A 16,420-nucleotide genomic window follows, 5' to 3' on the forward strand; every position below is an offset into this window, starting at 1 on the left:
AATGGATTGATATGGAGATTTAGAGCTTAAAGGCTGCAACGTTTTAAACGTGTAAAGATAAATGACTTACAGTCGATTATTTACTGGAAAACCCACTTCCAAAGATATCGACCATTGGGGAAAAATACCTAGCAGAAGCCAAACAACGAGATCAACCCAATGAAAATATCAACTGTTCAAATTCCCTGCAGACTGGTCACTACTACAGACACCCCGCCAACGACAAAGTGTTTAGGTATTGCAAGAGTACCAAATGTATTCAAGCTTAATACCTATCACTATCGGAAAATAACGAAGTCTTGAGTACTGAAAGCTCAGATACAATTTCTGATTAAGAAACTGATTCAAATCACCACGAAATGATGGTGCGAAAAATGGAAGATACATCTCGTCAGCAGCTACATCATGAACAACTGACAAAATCAGGGAGGAAGCAGCAACCTCCCTCAAACGGATAAATGATCCAAGGGGCACAAGGGCAAAACAAATTCAAATGAGCAAAGTCAAAATGGCCAAAGACGAATTGACACATATCCTAAAATTACTCTATTTCTTGAAATCCAGTCAACCATGTCCAAGTGTTCGATCCCATCTGAAGGATACGAAACCCCCCAACAAAGCTAAAAAATTATATTATATATGCCCTCACAAAAAGATGTACTATTGCTCAGGACAATATATGCCAGCAAGAGTGTCGAGAATTAATTCTAAGAAGCTACATACTTTCCTTATATTGCAGACTCTAAAGCTATGAAATGAATAATTATCTAGAGCTAGTCAAGGTTTTATAAGTGATTTATATACGTCCTTGAGAAAGTTAACAAAATAAATTTAATTTATTAATTAAATTTATAAGTCATTTTTTCAAACTTTTCTTTTTGTTCTTAAAGGGACAACTCAGTCTAAGAGTACATTAATATATGCATATATATCGGAAACAAACCAGTTTTAATGGGAATTAAATTAGTTGGTTTTACTATGATATGCCAGAAAAGCCAACTGTAGTGAAATGTATGTGTAATGTTTAAACTCGCTCCGCCATTACACATAGTGGTCGAATGTTCTGTACGCCGAACCCTGGCCCTTGCCAGTGTAGTAAAGAAATGTTTGACTAGAACTATTCAATTACTTTAACAGTAGTGTGTTTACGCTATTAGGTGCATGTACTTGTCTAAATATAATTTCAACAGCTCCTCAGTGGTTATGTATTGAATTTGATAAACGTACTTAACTTTGGCTCGGGTATGGGTACAGCATACTTGGTTTACCTGCTTGGAATTTCAACGGTATCAATCAAAATACTTAATAATGTCGTGAAATTTGTTAATATCTCTTGTTATATGTTTCATAAGGAATGTAGATCAATACGTTTATATCATATTTTGCTTCGTGGTTATGTAACAGAATTAGCCTCACTTAATTGTCCCTGTTTTATGTATTAGCATGTGGTCTCATTAAGAAATTACATCTAGATATTCAAACTTAATTGTACACAAAAGTGGTTGAGGGATACACGATACATTTAGCTACATTTATTCTAGCTAGGTTATAGGCATTACCAGCGATTTAAATATTGTATTATTTAAATCTCTAGTTTTACTTCATTCACTAGATCTGTTGAACTAGTATATAAACCTGAGCCTGAGAAAAGGGCCCTAGGCCTAGTGGCCATGACGACAGACCTGTGTGCCTGGAGTTTACAGTACATAAGTCATTTCTGCAGGTACTGTATACCTGTATCCCCATGTACAGTATATTAGTATGTGACAGACCTTTGTACCAATTAAATTTGGTTTATTCAATATAACAACTACATGTACATACATCTACATACATGCAATAATGATATAAAGTGTCTAAATTTACTGTTTGAGAATAAAAAATAACAATTAATTCATCTGTATAAGATATACAGTATAAGTTGTCTCTTGACAACATGCATATATGACTGACACTCCATATTATTTTTATGTACATGTCATCACTTTTTATCATCTAAAACATGTACACAACTTTTGCTTAATTTCAATATAAATCTAATGTTTATATAATTTATGTCACACAAACTAACTATACAATAAATGAATCAAAATTAGATATATATCAATCAAAATAGTATTTGAATAATATTATGATATTTAATACATGTGTAGATATATATGTTTAAACAGAGATTAAGTCTCTGGTGTACCAGTAAATATTTCTAAAATGACAGAATACGTAAATTAAACTCATAAGCATATACATGTAGTTTTAAAGCTGGTAACTAAGACTGTTCATAATATGGTGATAAATGCTAATTATTCAATTCTATTACAGTAATTATATCAATTACTACATTTGTAACTGAACTACATGTACCATTACTAAATATCAATATAACACTAAATCATTGAAAATAATGAATGAAAATAATATCAAATGATATTATAAGGCTGTTTCTATAGGGAAGACAAGGTATATAAAAATATAGGTACAAGTATCAAACACAGGTGTCCTATGGCACTGCCCATTACCTGTATAGGGGTTTTAATGGTCACACCTGACTGGACGTAATGCACTACTAGTTTACCTGTATTTTATATGAAGTACACTACTAGTTTAAATGTAGTGCACTCCAAGTTCACTAGGGTGTAAAGGCTAGCTTACACTCAACTGTAGTTATATTTTGGACCTCTAGGAATAGTTACCAAAGTTTCTAAATCTGGAGTAAGACCAGCAAATATAAAACATAAGACCACCAGGCAGTTTCACTTAATAAGGATATAGAAGCTAATCGAGGGCCTGGATACTGGAAAATCAACAAAAATCTTGTACAAAACGTAAAATCTTAAAAAAACCCATATAATATTAACCAAGACAAGCCGCAGAAAGCTTGATAATCATGCAAAATTGAAGTAAGAGAAAAAGTATATCATTAAGTAAACAAACACTAGCCAAAAAAAAAAAAAAAAAAAAAAGAGCTTGAAAAACTTAAAAGATGTACATCCAAAACAACTGAAAGAGAAAATAAATTCAAAAACTTATTGGAAAAAGAAACACATGGACCACAAAAAAAGGTCTCGAGCCAGATGGTTAGAAGAAGGTGGAAACAATACTAAATTCTTTCTCTCATTGGAAAAATCAATAAAAAAAATATATAGAAATGAAAACGATGGAAAAAATCAATAAAATTAAAATTAATACAATACAAATACGAAAATATAAAAAATGTGTACTTGTCTAACGTTATTATAAAAACAAGTAGTGCACTTTGCATAATATATCAAAAAATGGATAACGTTCTAGCCTTCTGCGAAAGGGATATATATCGTAATTTACATGATTTATTGAATAAAATATAGACGGAATAACAACTTCAGGTAAATGATTTATGATCATATGTAAACATTTAATCAAATTGCAGCATAAGTAGCGCATATAAATTTCACTTTTCACATATATATTTCTTGGTGAAGCAATGAGAGATTGTACTTTTGGGAGTAAAGGACTCTCTAATGATTCTAGTGGAAATACTTACTTATTTTGATAGTTTTGTATATCGTTATTCCTTGCTCGAAATTGCATGGAGTGTTTTGCTTAATAATGCTATTTCACCTAATCTTAATACTACGCAAAATGGTTCTACAAACACTACTGTCACTTACACGTCTTCCGAACTAATTCTTGATTTTACTGAGGTTCGTATTTGTCAGATCTAAGTTCCTGTAGATAGTTGACGGGGAGGAAAGTGTCAGACACACGAAGCATCTGTCGGATGTTGAAGAGAGCGAGGATACCGATGTCATCAGTGGTAGATGTTTCCATATAATAGTTCCTCATCGGCAGCACAGTCATCGGGGATAAACCGAGGAACTCTGCAGCATCTATACATCTTTGTCTGATCAGAGAACTCCTGTACACATCTGATGTGGTCAACATAGTCGATTCACACACGATATCCACCTTGTTCAGTAGGATCAGCTGAGGGATTCCTAGAAACAAGTATGTTTAAGGATCGTTATTTGGTAATAGTTATTGAGGGACTCTTTTTCCTATGAAATCATTGCGCGGCTGTTTTCATCCAATCAGAAACGGTGTAAAAACGGCGACATTATGTTTACGCTATGAGATGATAAAATTATTTTTAAACAAACAGAAATGCTCGTTACTACAAAGATTGATTTTTTGTCATATAATAATACTAAAGTAAGATCAATATTTCAAGAATCATTGAATTAGAATATGTTCCAAGTTAATATAAATGAGTCAGAGTTCTAATTTTACCGGGATATTCGTACATACGATATAGCTGGCTATTTTCGCGGGGATAATATTCTATTATGCTATGATATCATTGGACATTACAATATCACCAGAATTTGTTCCTCAAAACATGAGACGTGATTGAATCATATTCACATTGAGAGCCAGATCGCGAGAATATAAAACCGATAGAAATTAGTTCTTAGTTGAAATCGCGAAATATTTGACAGTCTTAAATCACCGTCTTAAAGTATTAAACGGGGAGTTTCTGAATTGGCTACAAAATTAATAACTTTTCTCGCTGTTCTAATTCCTTTAGTATTTATAAAACAATTTGAACCTTTTTGTTCAACACGAGTTTGGATGTTCTCGATTTGATTCCGGACATCTTCAGTTGTGAATGGTGTATGTATGTCAGCATGGTCGCTGTGTTTCTCGGCTTCCAGGATATAAACTACGCAGTGGATTTTGTCTTCTAGTCCTGGGTGTTGGTTGTATCCATGCATGTTCTCTTTCAACGGAGAAGCGGGGTTAATCTGATTAACGAAATAATAAAACTAATCTGTAACCTGACAACCTGGAACCATAGTTACGGTTTATCTATATCTTTGTCCATATCTGTTAATTTAAAGTTTTCAATTTTTAGGCTCACTTATTATATGACTTGTGTCTACATGCATCTTTTCATCATATATATGTTTTGCGAATTTCAAATAGTAATACTAAGCCATATAAATGCATATATTAGACGGCGTTTTTAATATTTACCACGTAGTTGTTGTGTATGTGTCCTTCCAGGATAGACTCTATATCTTGTGTGATATCTACTCCATCCTCCAGACCTCTACAGTCACACAGCTGGAACATCAGTTGTCTCCTGTTGTCGGATGCATAAATGGGGTACTTCCGCACCTGTTGATAAAATGTATACGGACCCAGCAAAAAGTGAAAACAAAAGGAAACAGGAATAGTAATTTTTGAATATTTTTGTTACAAATAATTAAAACATGGAAGCTTATCATAATCATATTACGATGCTTTAAATTAAAAAGATAAAAAATGACACCTTAACCAATGGAACGTAATGCTTTGTTATCCTCCCGCTGAAATACGGTTGGCGCGAGATTTATCTTTTAACTTCATTCCATCACCAATAGAATTAAACAATAGACCCACACAAATATTATCGGGTATCACGTGGTACGTGAATTAATCCCATTAGACACAATAGCCAGGAATTTATTGACTGACTAATAACTCCAACTATATATCAAACGATAGATAGATAATCAAAAACATATGTATGGTACCGCTGATGTAAAGCTCTGGTCTCTGTTTCCAGCACCAGCTGTCATTGTCACGTGACCACGGAGAGAAGAATCTACTGTGTTGATAAAGCTTGACTTCCCAGCCCCTACTGGTCCAATGAACAGTATGTTTACGTGTTGTAGGGTATCCTCGGCCACCCCTTGGTGTCTTAGTGGCCAGTAGTGTTCTATTTCACCCTTGACGCTCTTAAGAGAGCAACCAACTAAATGATTTTACATAGACCACAGTGTTAAACTTTGTTAAAGTTTTGTACTGTATTATTAAAACAAAGAAATATTAGTTAGGTATTGTGTTCTATAATTAAAGTCTAGGTTCTCATATAACACTAGATAGAAAAAAAAGTTTGGGTCCTTCTGCTCAAACTCCAACCAGGGTAGCTTTATTGAAATCAGGCGCATTTTGCACTAAAATATCCGGAAATTCTAATGTTTTTACCTATTCATTATCAAAATTGATATTTTGAACCTAAATCTCAATATGAATTTCCAAATTGATATTATGGTTATCTAGGAATAATTACCTGTCAGAAAACATTTTTACTTTTGAAATTCATAATTAGCCAGCCAATCAGCGGCCGGCTTAAAATTCTATCCTGGGCTCAATCTTGTATACACAGGGGCCATTTCGAAGGTCTTTTTTTATTTAGTTGGTTGATCCCTTAAGGTACTAGAGACAAATATTAAATATAATTAGACATTTTCTCCCTATATTTTGATATTAACCAACTACTTCAACGTTGTATCTAAATTGTCGAAGATTGTCCTGAAAATCGGAAAGGTGATGTTGCATGGCTGTCCACGATCGATTATTAGTTTTTGGTGCAAATGCATCAATAGGCACGTAATACGTACAATGTATTGGAACATTTTTTATTCAATAAATAGTTCAATTCTGCTACTATAGCGCCACTTTTTTGCGCATTTCATGTATCATATTAGACATACCAAAAGCCGAACAGAAGTTATTTTGGTGTCATAACATAGCATTTGATATTATTTTTTAACGCTTTATTATATCTGATCATAGCTGATGGGGTTTTCTTGCAATTTCCAGTTTTGTTTTTAATTCTTTGTGAAAATAGAGCAATTTTATTTGATGCTTTTTCTATTTATAATTATCATTAATTGATTTATGCAATTAATTTGTCGATGGATCACTGGATATGCTGACTTTTTTTTACATATGCCATTCATTTCTCACCAAATATCAACGTACTGAGAGTACCATCAGTTCAAAATTTTAACCGAAATATCGTTTGCTTGGCTCTATCATGTTTAACAACACCGTGGAGAAGGTTAACAACGGAATCGGAGTGTACAATTGATGCGTACCTCTGACTTAGGGGACGCTCAGCGGTATTAGGGGGATCTTGAAGCGAGAAAATGACTGACGATTGTTGTAAACACTTATTTCGATGCGATCATAGACAAAGATATTGAAAGGAAAGATTAAACCCAACAATTCTTGTATGTACAGTGATTCCCATTCTATCGATGATATGTATTAATTGAAGCCAATGATACACGATTCGTTCAAGCTAAGCCACAGAAGTCAAGCGAGTAGGGGCGACGGGTGACTTGTTTACATTTTCACTGGCAAAATACAGAGCACGCATTCAAAGGTAATTGATATTTTTGTCATCATGTTTTTTTTTTTTTTTTTTTTTTTTGCTTAAGAAAATGTGCTTCATTATTAAGCCATGACCCATAGTTGCAGTTCCGCTCTTTACAGAAAAAAGTAGGTCTCTACTCTGCAACATATGACATACCAAAACAGAGGCCCATGGGCCTTAGCAGTCGTCAGACTAATGACACAACAAGCACGGTCAAAGTATACAGTAGGGAAAAAAAATGGTAACATCACAAAACAATTCAGTGGGGTGAAAACACGTGCCTTTCTTTGTCTGAACAAGAGGCTCAGAGGAACTGTATCGCTCACCTTGTTATTGTAATGCCAAGTAATTTTCTGAATACAAGATCATTGTTTTTTTTCTGAAGGAATTTAAAGATTTATCTCTAAGTATCTCAGAGTAAAAATTGATACAAACTCTGTTCTCCTTCCCCCAAGGATATATCTGTCTAAATCTGGTTACATTGTATTTAGTACTCTATGACTAGCAGAAATTTAAAATTTTTACCTCTATTTCCCCTATTTAAACTATGTTCCTCTTCCCCAAATGATGTTTCTGGCCAAATTTGATTACATCCCACGCAGAACTCTATGACTAGTAGCGATTTAACTCTATTTCCCATATTGGGCTCCGCCCCTCTTGCCCCCGGGGGGTCAGAGCCACAATGTATACGAACTACGTTCCCCGTCCCAAAATAATGTTCCTGGCCAAATTTGGTTACATTCCATGCAGAACTCTATGACTAGTAGAGATTTAAAGGATTTACCTCTATTTCCCCTATTGGGCCGGGTCCCTTCTGCCGCCTGGGAGTCAGAGCCAAAATTTATACAAAATCTGTTCCCCTTCCTCCAAGGATGATTCTGGCCAAATTTGGTTACATTCCATGCAGAACTCTATGACAAGAAGCGATTTAAAAGATTAACCTCTATTTCCCCTATTGGGCCCCTGCACTCCCGCCCCCTGGGGTCAGAGCCAAAATTTATAAAAACTATGTTCCCTTTACCCAATGATGTTTCTGGCCAAATTTGGTTACATTCCATTGAGAGCTCTATGTCAAGTTGCGATTTAAAGGAAATGTTGACGGACGACGGAAGGACGAACGGACGGACGGACAGCGAACGACTGACGCCGCACCATGACATAAAGATCACCAGCCCTTAGGGCCAGGTAAGCTGAAAATAAGACTTTGCATGCAGGCTTTAGGAACTCTTCAATAGAAGTTGTTAATGTCTGATTTATTTAAATATTATTTAAATGAAAGTTTATCATGCTTTTTCAAGTAAATAAATTTCAAAAAGTGTTTCATCCGGAAGGATACACGTCCATTATCTCGGTTCTTTAGACCTTAAACATATTAAGAGGCCTGTTGAATATTTTCATATAATTGACCTTTCTGTGATCTTAACAGTAAAAGAGTCTTTCATTCCAGCATACTACTGTACAAGGCGTCTCAGCTAGCTATTGTCAATAGCTCGTTTATGATGGCCAATTTGACTGATTTGCCTTTAAGGTCGAATTTCGGGTCAGATAATTAAGGAAAACCCACTTATCAAAGCAACATTTACAAATATTTTCTGAAGCTTTGTCCCTCACATTAATCTCCATCAGTGTTTTATTTTGTGTTGAAACATAGGTAGAGTAAGATATTAAAACTTTGCGATAGACTGATGTTTGATTAAAATTCCTTATTTACAAAAAACTTAATGCCATGTGATATCTCGTAAAACCGGGACTATATTTCGGATTAGATATTTTCGGTTTATCCTATGTGACTTCTTTCTTACTTAAGTCTCCCTAGACACCGTCTCGTTATGGGCCTTGAGTTGAACATTCACATTTGTGAAGGCTCTTGGTTCTATCCCCAGGCCGTTGTCCTACTCTATCTATATCTCCTATATCTCTATATACCCATATAATATTGACCCACCCTATATATATCTCCTATATCTCTATATACTCATATAATATTGACCCACCGTAACTATATCTCCTATATCTACCCATAAAATTTGAAAAAAAATGAGACAGATTTCCACCCTGATTAATAGACGCACTGACCTGATTATGAAATGTTTTGACCTTATGAATTATACTATCACCAAAACCAAAAAACAATAATACTTTTTCAATAAATTTCCATGACACCGATAAATCAAAGGCCTTTTAAAAAAATCATTAAAAACATACCTGGAATATCATTTTCCTATGTATACTGCATTACATCATAAACTAGTCTGGTATTTTCACCTATATATCTGCCCGAAAGAAATCCTGTCTTATCTTTATCAATTATTTTATCTAAAACTGTCCTAATTCTGTTTGCTATAGTACCTGAAGCTATTTTATATACTACATTTAGAAGTGTAATAGGTCTTCAATTAATTTTTTTTATAAAATGTCTGGGTTTTTCTCCCATTTGGAACACATGAAATAATGCCTCGTTGTTGTGAGATAGATAAAATACCATTCTTATAACCTAAATTTATAGAACGAACTACACAATTACCTAAGGATTTTCAGAAACATTTAAAGAACTCTACTGTGAAACCATCTATCCTGGAGATTTATTATTTTCATGTTTTTCAGTGTTTCAGCCTCTTCTAGTGTGATATAATCTTCTAAATTTTCAGAATCATGTTCATTAATCTTATTTATATTGTGAGGATCTAAGAGCTCATTCAAATTTTCATCTGCTATTTCATCATTAGAATCATACAATTTTTCACAGAATTTCTTAACTTCCTCCAAGACATCAACCTGCTTAGTAATTACGTAACCATTATCTAATTGTAATTTAGGTATATTTTTAGAAGTAAAATTCCTATTTTCTAAATTTAAAAAGTAACTTGTAGCGGATAACTTAAACATAATGTACAAACTTGACTCGGTCTTATGTTTGTTTTCAGCATATTATCTGAATGAGATTAAATATTTATATTAAAAGCCAATAATTTGAATGTCTCATTCAGCTAATATGCTGAAAGCAAATGTTAGATTGAACCATCTCCAGTTTTACTATTAGAAAGTCCAGAGGTGGATATAACGTCAGTGATAATAACACCTGGAGTATTGAAGAAGGTAGAATTTTATCTAATTTAAAAGTTTGCAAAATATTTGACAAACTTTAATCCGCCCACTACCCATGGTACCGGACATGTCATTTTAAACATTTGAATGTGCAAGATTTAGATGGTAGAGGAAAGTCGGAGTAACCGTAGGAAAAACAGACCAGTGGTCAGTACCTAACAACTGCCCCACATGGGATTCAAACTTGCAACTCGAGGTGGAGGGCTTGTGATATAGTATGTCGAGACATCTTAATCACTTGCTTAGCTTAACCACAAGAATAATGGTTTTCGTACTGCACTGTAGAACTCTAACATTTCTATATAAACAAGCGTCACAAATTTATAGAGTTATGTAGAACTAGGTGGGTCGAGCGCCATGATGCCTTCCATGTCTTCATTGATTTTCTACCTGCTACGGTGAAAAATATTGTGGAAGGAAAATTTAGAAAAACTCTCATTCCACTCTGTCACCATCAAGGCTTGTGACAAAGATTTCTTTTCAAACATTATCTTTAGAATGATGTGAATCATTCACATCATTCTAAAGATATGTGGAAACTTTTCCGGTGACAAGCTGTGAGTGTGAGAGAAGTATTTAAGTTGTCTGCGACTCTTAAAACTTATCTGAGATCAACCATGGGACAGGATAGACTAAGTGCTCTTGCACTGATGTTTATCCATAGGACAGTGAATGTATTAGGGTCACTGACATTGTGACCGAATTTGCCAGGAAACACCAAAGGATGATGCAGGTCCCAAATATCCTATTTGATGATTAACACTGGAGTGTTAACTGACATTAGAGACATTAAACATCATATATCAATTTTAAGACTTTCTGAAGTAGTAGCAATAGGTGATATACAGTATGTGATAATGATGTTATTAAGTATTATTTTGTGAAAATAGTAGTTATTAATGTGATAATGTACACAATTTGTAATACTTTAAGTCTATGATTTAATTACTGCAATAGTAGCTAATGTGATGATAGTTTTGGTTCAATACTTTTCAAGTTTTTGATGTATGAAAGTATATAATGCTTAGTCTTATGACTTACTGCAGTAGTGCCTAATGTGATAGTAGTACTAGAGTTAATATATAAATTATTGGTTTCAAGTTGTTTTTTTAATTATAAGATGTAAGACTTAAATCATTCATATGAATATATATATATATGTCATTAATAATTCAATACACTGTATGTAGTTTAAAAGTCTTTCACAATTTTAGTCTTGTAAGTGATTATCATTGTTTAAGAAATAACAATTGATTATACATGCATGAAGGCAGAATATAATTTGTATGTTGATAAAGGTTTCTTGTTGTTATTTGCTGAATTAAACACTTAGAGAGTGTTCTTGGCTACAAGCTATAGCATCTTTACATTATTCTTTTCACTAAGTTATATACTGACAATGCCATTGAGATTTCATTTGATAGAAAGAAATTTGTATCTCATATTTTTCCAAAATGTAATATATACAGTGTTCATGTAAAATTGTGAAAATGAATCAATGTTTTTAAGACTTTTTGTCACTTTTACAAGCAGTATAAGACATTATGCTGAGATCTGAGAATAATAGCATAATGAATTCTCAATGCCATCATATGGGAATTGTTTTCCGTCAAATTGTGCCCCGCCCCCCCCCCCCTGCACACCAAAAACTGGATCCGCCCCTGTATAAAATATATATTGCATAGGAAGTATTTGTATAAATTTATGTTAACATTGTAAGCTAACGTTACTTATATGCTAACTAAACTTGCTTTCTTAATTAACAAAAACGACAAGATTTTAACAATGGAAACATACCGTGTTTAAATGAGAAGCGCCGAATGAAGTCCGAGGCATTCGGAAGAGCTGTAATTTCTTCGGAAATTTCCGCATTCTTCCAATGCATTACTTATATATACATAAAATGTCATATTGTTGGCAATTATTATTTCTTACTTGATTTAAAGATAACATTGAAATGTATTCTCTGTATATTGATACACAGGGAATCACATACCTAAAAATACGAAACTGATTTATACAAATAAAATGCCAGCTACTGGCGCTGACAAGAGTGTTCGTTTGGAACCTTCGCTATATCGGGGGTTATCTAAAAGAAGTCGAAGTCGAAATTTACGCTTATAAAATTCTCCGGATATTGTCTGATTTGTGCTTCAAACGCTGTCAACACATGTGAAATGAAAAAAACCGTTTTGTGATGTTAATCCACTTCGAACACAACTTTGTTTCAGCTTTGTACGTCTTTCCAGTATGAATGCGAACCGGACAGAGGCAAATTCCACAAAGCACGGTAGCTATTGGGTATGAATGAAACCTGAATGACGTTCAATGCTTATGATTTACATCGGATAGCAATTGTATGATGAAATCCCAAGAGTTTTTGCTTCTATAATGAATAAAGAATTCCTCGTCGTCAAAGACGGAACAGTCGTTTTAACAACCATCATCAGTGATCGTTTGCACGACAATGATTACATAGTAGGTCTGTAGTAAAAACTTATTTTTTTCATGTATACTCGTTAACTATTCTAACTTATAACACATCGAATTATCATTTCCTGCATTAATAGTATGGAATAAAGATGACATGGCAATATTATTTCTTTCTTGCCTCCATTCAAGGCTGCTGTTAAAAACTGTGTACCTTGTTAACGAATGAGACATTTGTTCCATGGCATACACAAAGTATATGATGTTTATTGAAACTTGAAATTACTTACTCCTCTGTCAAATAGGGGCTCTAATCTCCAACGTTTATCCAGCAATTTTGGTATTTCAACTAAAGTGAAACGAAAAATACATGCATAACTATGTTTGTAAACTCATACAGGATCTGAAAAAGTAACCGACTATGAAACTTACTATTAATAAGTAGCTCGGCAATTATGTAATATTGAATACCATGCCAAATATTATTTCTGAAGCATTAACTGTGGAAACACGATGCTAATTATTTCTGTCTTACAATTCTTCATGGTTCGTCATATTTATTTTGAAATAATGTTTCACTGCTACATGTACATGGACATTACCGCAAGTACAACTTGAGATTCAGTAAGATGATGTCTTTGTATTACGTGTGTTATTCATTCATATTTTTTAGTAGACAAAGAAGTATATTATTTCCCTGATACCGGCTTTGAGATAAGCTTAAGCATGATTAAAATTGTTTAATTTAATGTCAGTTTAATACATATCAAAATTTGTTATCAATGTAATATTAGTTTGAATAGTCTCATAAATGCAGTTTTAGTCCTAGTACTAGGGTACCGCAGAACATAGATTATTTATCAGAGTTAATTTGACAAGCGGTTCATGACAAGCGGTTCATTATTTTATTGTCACATTACTAAGGTTTGCAATGAGAATATTTATTATTTTTACGTCAAGGGTACACCGTAACTGATAGATTTACTCTACTACCATTTTGAACTACTTATCAATACGAAAGGCAGAACCAATTTTTGTTTTTGATTTTAGTCTTCTTTAATATTTACCGAGCTAACTGAACAAAGCTCAGCGTAAAAAATCTAATCTTTGAATTCGATGTAGCTTTAACAATGTATGTTTAGATATTCAAAATAAACCTTTTACTCAAAACGCTAAGGATAAAAGCCAAACATATCTAATTTAGTTCTTGATTTGTTGATAATTGCATGTCCGTATTCTATAATAAGATCCAGCATTTTGAAATATTCAAAATATTCAAGACGGCGTCCAAGATGACAGCTGAATAATATAAATTTTAAGAGTTCATTAAGAAATTACATAAAACCAATATGGAAACTTCTAGAATACAACTGGTAATAACAGAAGTAAATCACACTTTACTACATAGACGTATATATTGTATATACATGTATGTACAATATAAAAAACAAAAATAGCAAACACAATACAGTAAGATACTAAAAAACAATTGAAAAGAAAAACAGAGTTATAAAATATAAATTATACATAATATATGATAGATGAATAGACTGGACGCCAACTTGCTCTGACTCAATATAGTTTTTTTCTCTACTGAATATTATTTTTTTGGTATCAACATATAAATATTATATATAAAGTTCCAGGTGAGCATGAAGCTTACATTCTAAGGGTATTTTAAGTATTCAAAATGGCACCTAAGATTGCCATAGGAATCATACCGTTGTGATATTTGCTAACATTCACTCCGAATAAAACAGATTAACAAAATTTATATTTGTACGGTATTAGCTAAAGTAAGAGTCCATTAATGTTCTAATTATTCAGCTGCCATATTCGTTTATAATATATTCCTATATTTTTGGAATTTCCATAGTTCCTTCAAAAATTGCCAACAGCAAAAATGAATTGATCTCATATAAGACTTTGTAGTATTCAACTGGAAATTGCTAAAGGCATATTGAGGGAGTTCGATCGCTGACTAATGACAATGTCCATGCTGTTGTATTTATTTAGATTACACATGCGTATAAGCAACATCCAATCACTGCCATGTTTTCAGAAACTGACGCATGCGCAAAGGAAATTTAGTTTGAAATCGGTGGTTTAGCTCTAGTCGATAAGCTTGCGATCGAACTAGCCCATTGTAAATCGACATAAAATCCAAGATGGATGATAAAATAGCAAAAACGTGTTAAAATGGATTTAATAACAATCCTTGCTTTCACATGTAAGTCAGTTTATACATGTTGATTGTCAAATACAAGGTTGAGTAATATAGGGACGGATATACAGTATCCAATATGTATATAGATGGATAAAAAAGAAAGGGAGAAAATACTAGACTTCGTTCCTAAGCCTTTCTGCCTTCATAGGCGTCTTTATGCAAATGGACGTTTATTGGCGTTGCTATGATATCTGACGTTATTAATATTCATCACGTCATAAGCAAACAACAGCTATGAAGTCATAAACAAAGTTTTTATTATTCTTAATTTCAACTTTTTAATAAAATATTACGAGGTGATTACATAAACGTAAGCGTGAATTTGAAAGAATATATTTAGAAATACAGCAACTGGCTTGATCAATGTACCGAGGAAGAACCCGTAATTAGATCGCACAATCTTTTGTCGCAAAGATAAGAATATGGTTAATTGAAAACTGTAACTGATGTTAGTACTGGTTTATTGATAGATAGTCTGACACGCCAAAACATAAAATCACGTCTTACATTCTAGTATTAAAAAGACAAATGATAAGCTAGAAGTACACACACACTGAGCAGTTATCAACATACCATTGTGCTTCTTTTTTGGTTTCTTTAACTCATGTTTCTCGTCGTCTTGTAACTGCTTGATTTCTTCTTCATTTTCAACTGAAGGTAATGCACAATACATAGATAAAGACAGAGTTTGGAATAAAGATAGAAAATGAAAATAAGTAACCGTTACAGAGAATTCAAAAATGTGCATCGTTGAATGATTTTAACGTATATTTTGCTAGCGTATTTATTCCGCATATCAATTAAAAAATCTCAAACATTTCGTATTTTTTCCGGCGTTTTGAAGCATCAATACTTACAAATCCTGTGTTTCAGATCATCGTTGACTTCTTTGTGGTTCCTAAGCTTAACACGGGTTTTTGTCCTTTCCGACTCTACTTCTCCTTGCAGCTGTTCGTTTTTCTTTCTATGGTGCTCAAGGTCTGAACTGAGTTGCGTCCTTTCTGCTTCAAATGTCTCTGCCTTTCTTTGCATTTGTTCATTGTTATTTTTGTGGAACTCAAGCACTGAACTGAGTTTTATCATTTCTTCTTTAAGTGTCATTACTTCGCCTTGCAATTGTTCATTTTTCTTTTTGTGGTCATCAAGCTTTGAACTGAGTTGCGTCCTTTCTGTTTCAAGTGTCTTTACTTCGCCTTGCACTTGTTCATTTTTCTTTTTGTGGTTCTCAAGCTCTGAACTGAGTTGCGTCCTTTTTGTTTCAAGTGTCTCCACTTTTCCTTGCAATCGTTCATTGTCATTTTTGTGGTTCTCAAGCTCTGAACTGAGTTTTGTTCTTTCTGCTTCAAGTGTCTTACTTTTCCTTGATATTGTTCACTGTTCTTTTTGTGGTTATCAAGCTCTGAACTGAGATTTGTCCTTTCTTCTTCAAGTGTCTCCACTTTTCCTTGATATTGTTCATGTTTTTTTTTGTT

General features: G+C 33.4%; 1 protein-coding gene across 1 annotated transcript; it reads right to left on the reverse strand.

Annotated features, from left to right (window-relative positions):
- Positions 1–2,916: 2,916 nt before the first annotated feature.
- Positions 2,917–16,385, reverse strand: LOC138318207 (interferon-induced protein 44-like). The gene is made up of 6 exons (XM_069260396.1): positions 15,806–16,385; positions 15,522–15,599; positions 13,012–13,070; positions 5,014–5,157; positions 4,586–4,781; positions 2,917–3,974 (listed from the first exon to the last, which is right to left on the reverse strand). Exons 1-6 carry the CDS (start codon positions 16,047–16,049, stop codon positions 3,673–3,675), a joined length of 1,023 nt encoding a protein of 340 aa, XP_069116497.1. The 5' UTR covers positions 16,050–16,385; the 3' UTR covers positions 2,917–3,672.
- Between the last annotated feature and the right edge of the window lie 35 nt (positions 16,386–16,420).

This window comes from Argopecten irradians, chromosome 3 (genome assembly GCF_041381155.1).
Source record: "Argopecten irradians isolate NY chromosome 3, Ai_NY, whole genome shotgun sequence".
NCBI classification, from domain to species: domain Eukaryota; kingdom Metazoa; phylum Mollusca; class Bivalvia; order Pectinida; family Pectinidae; genus Argopecten; species Argopecten irradians.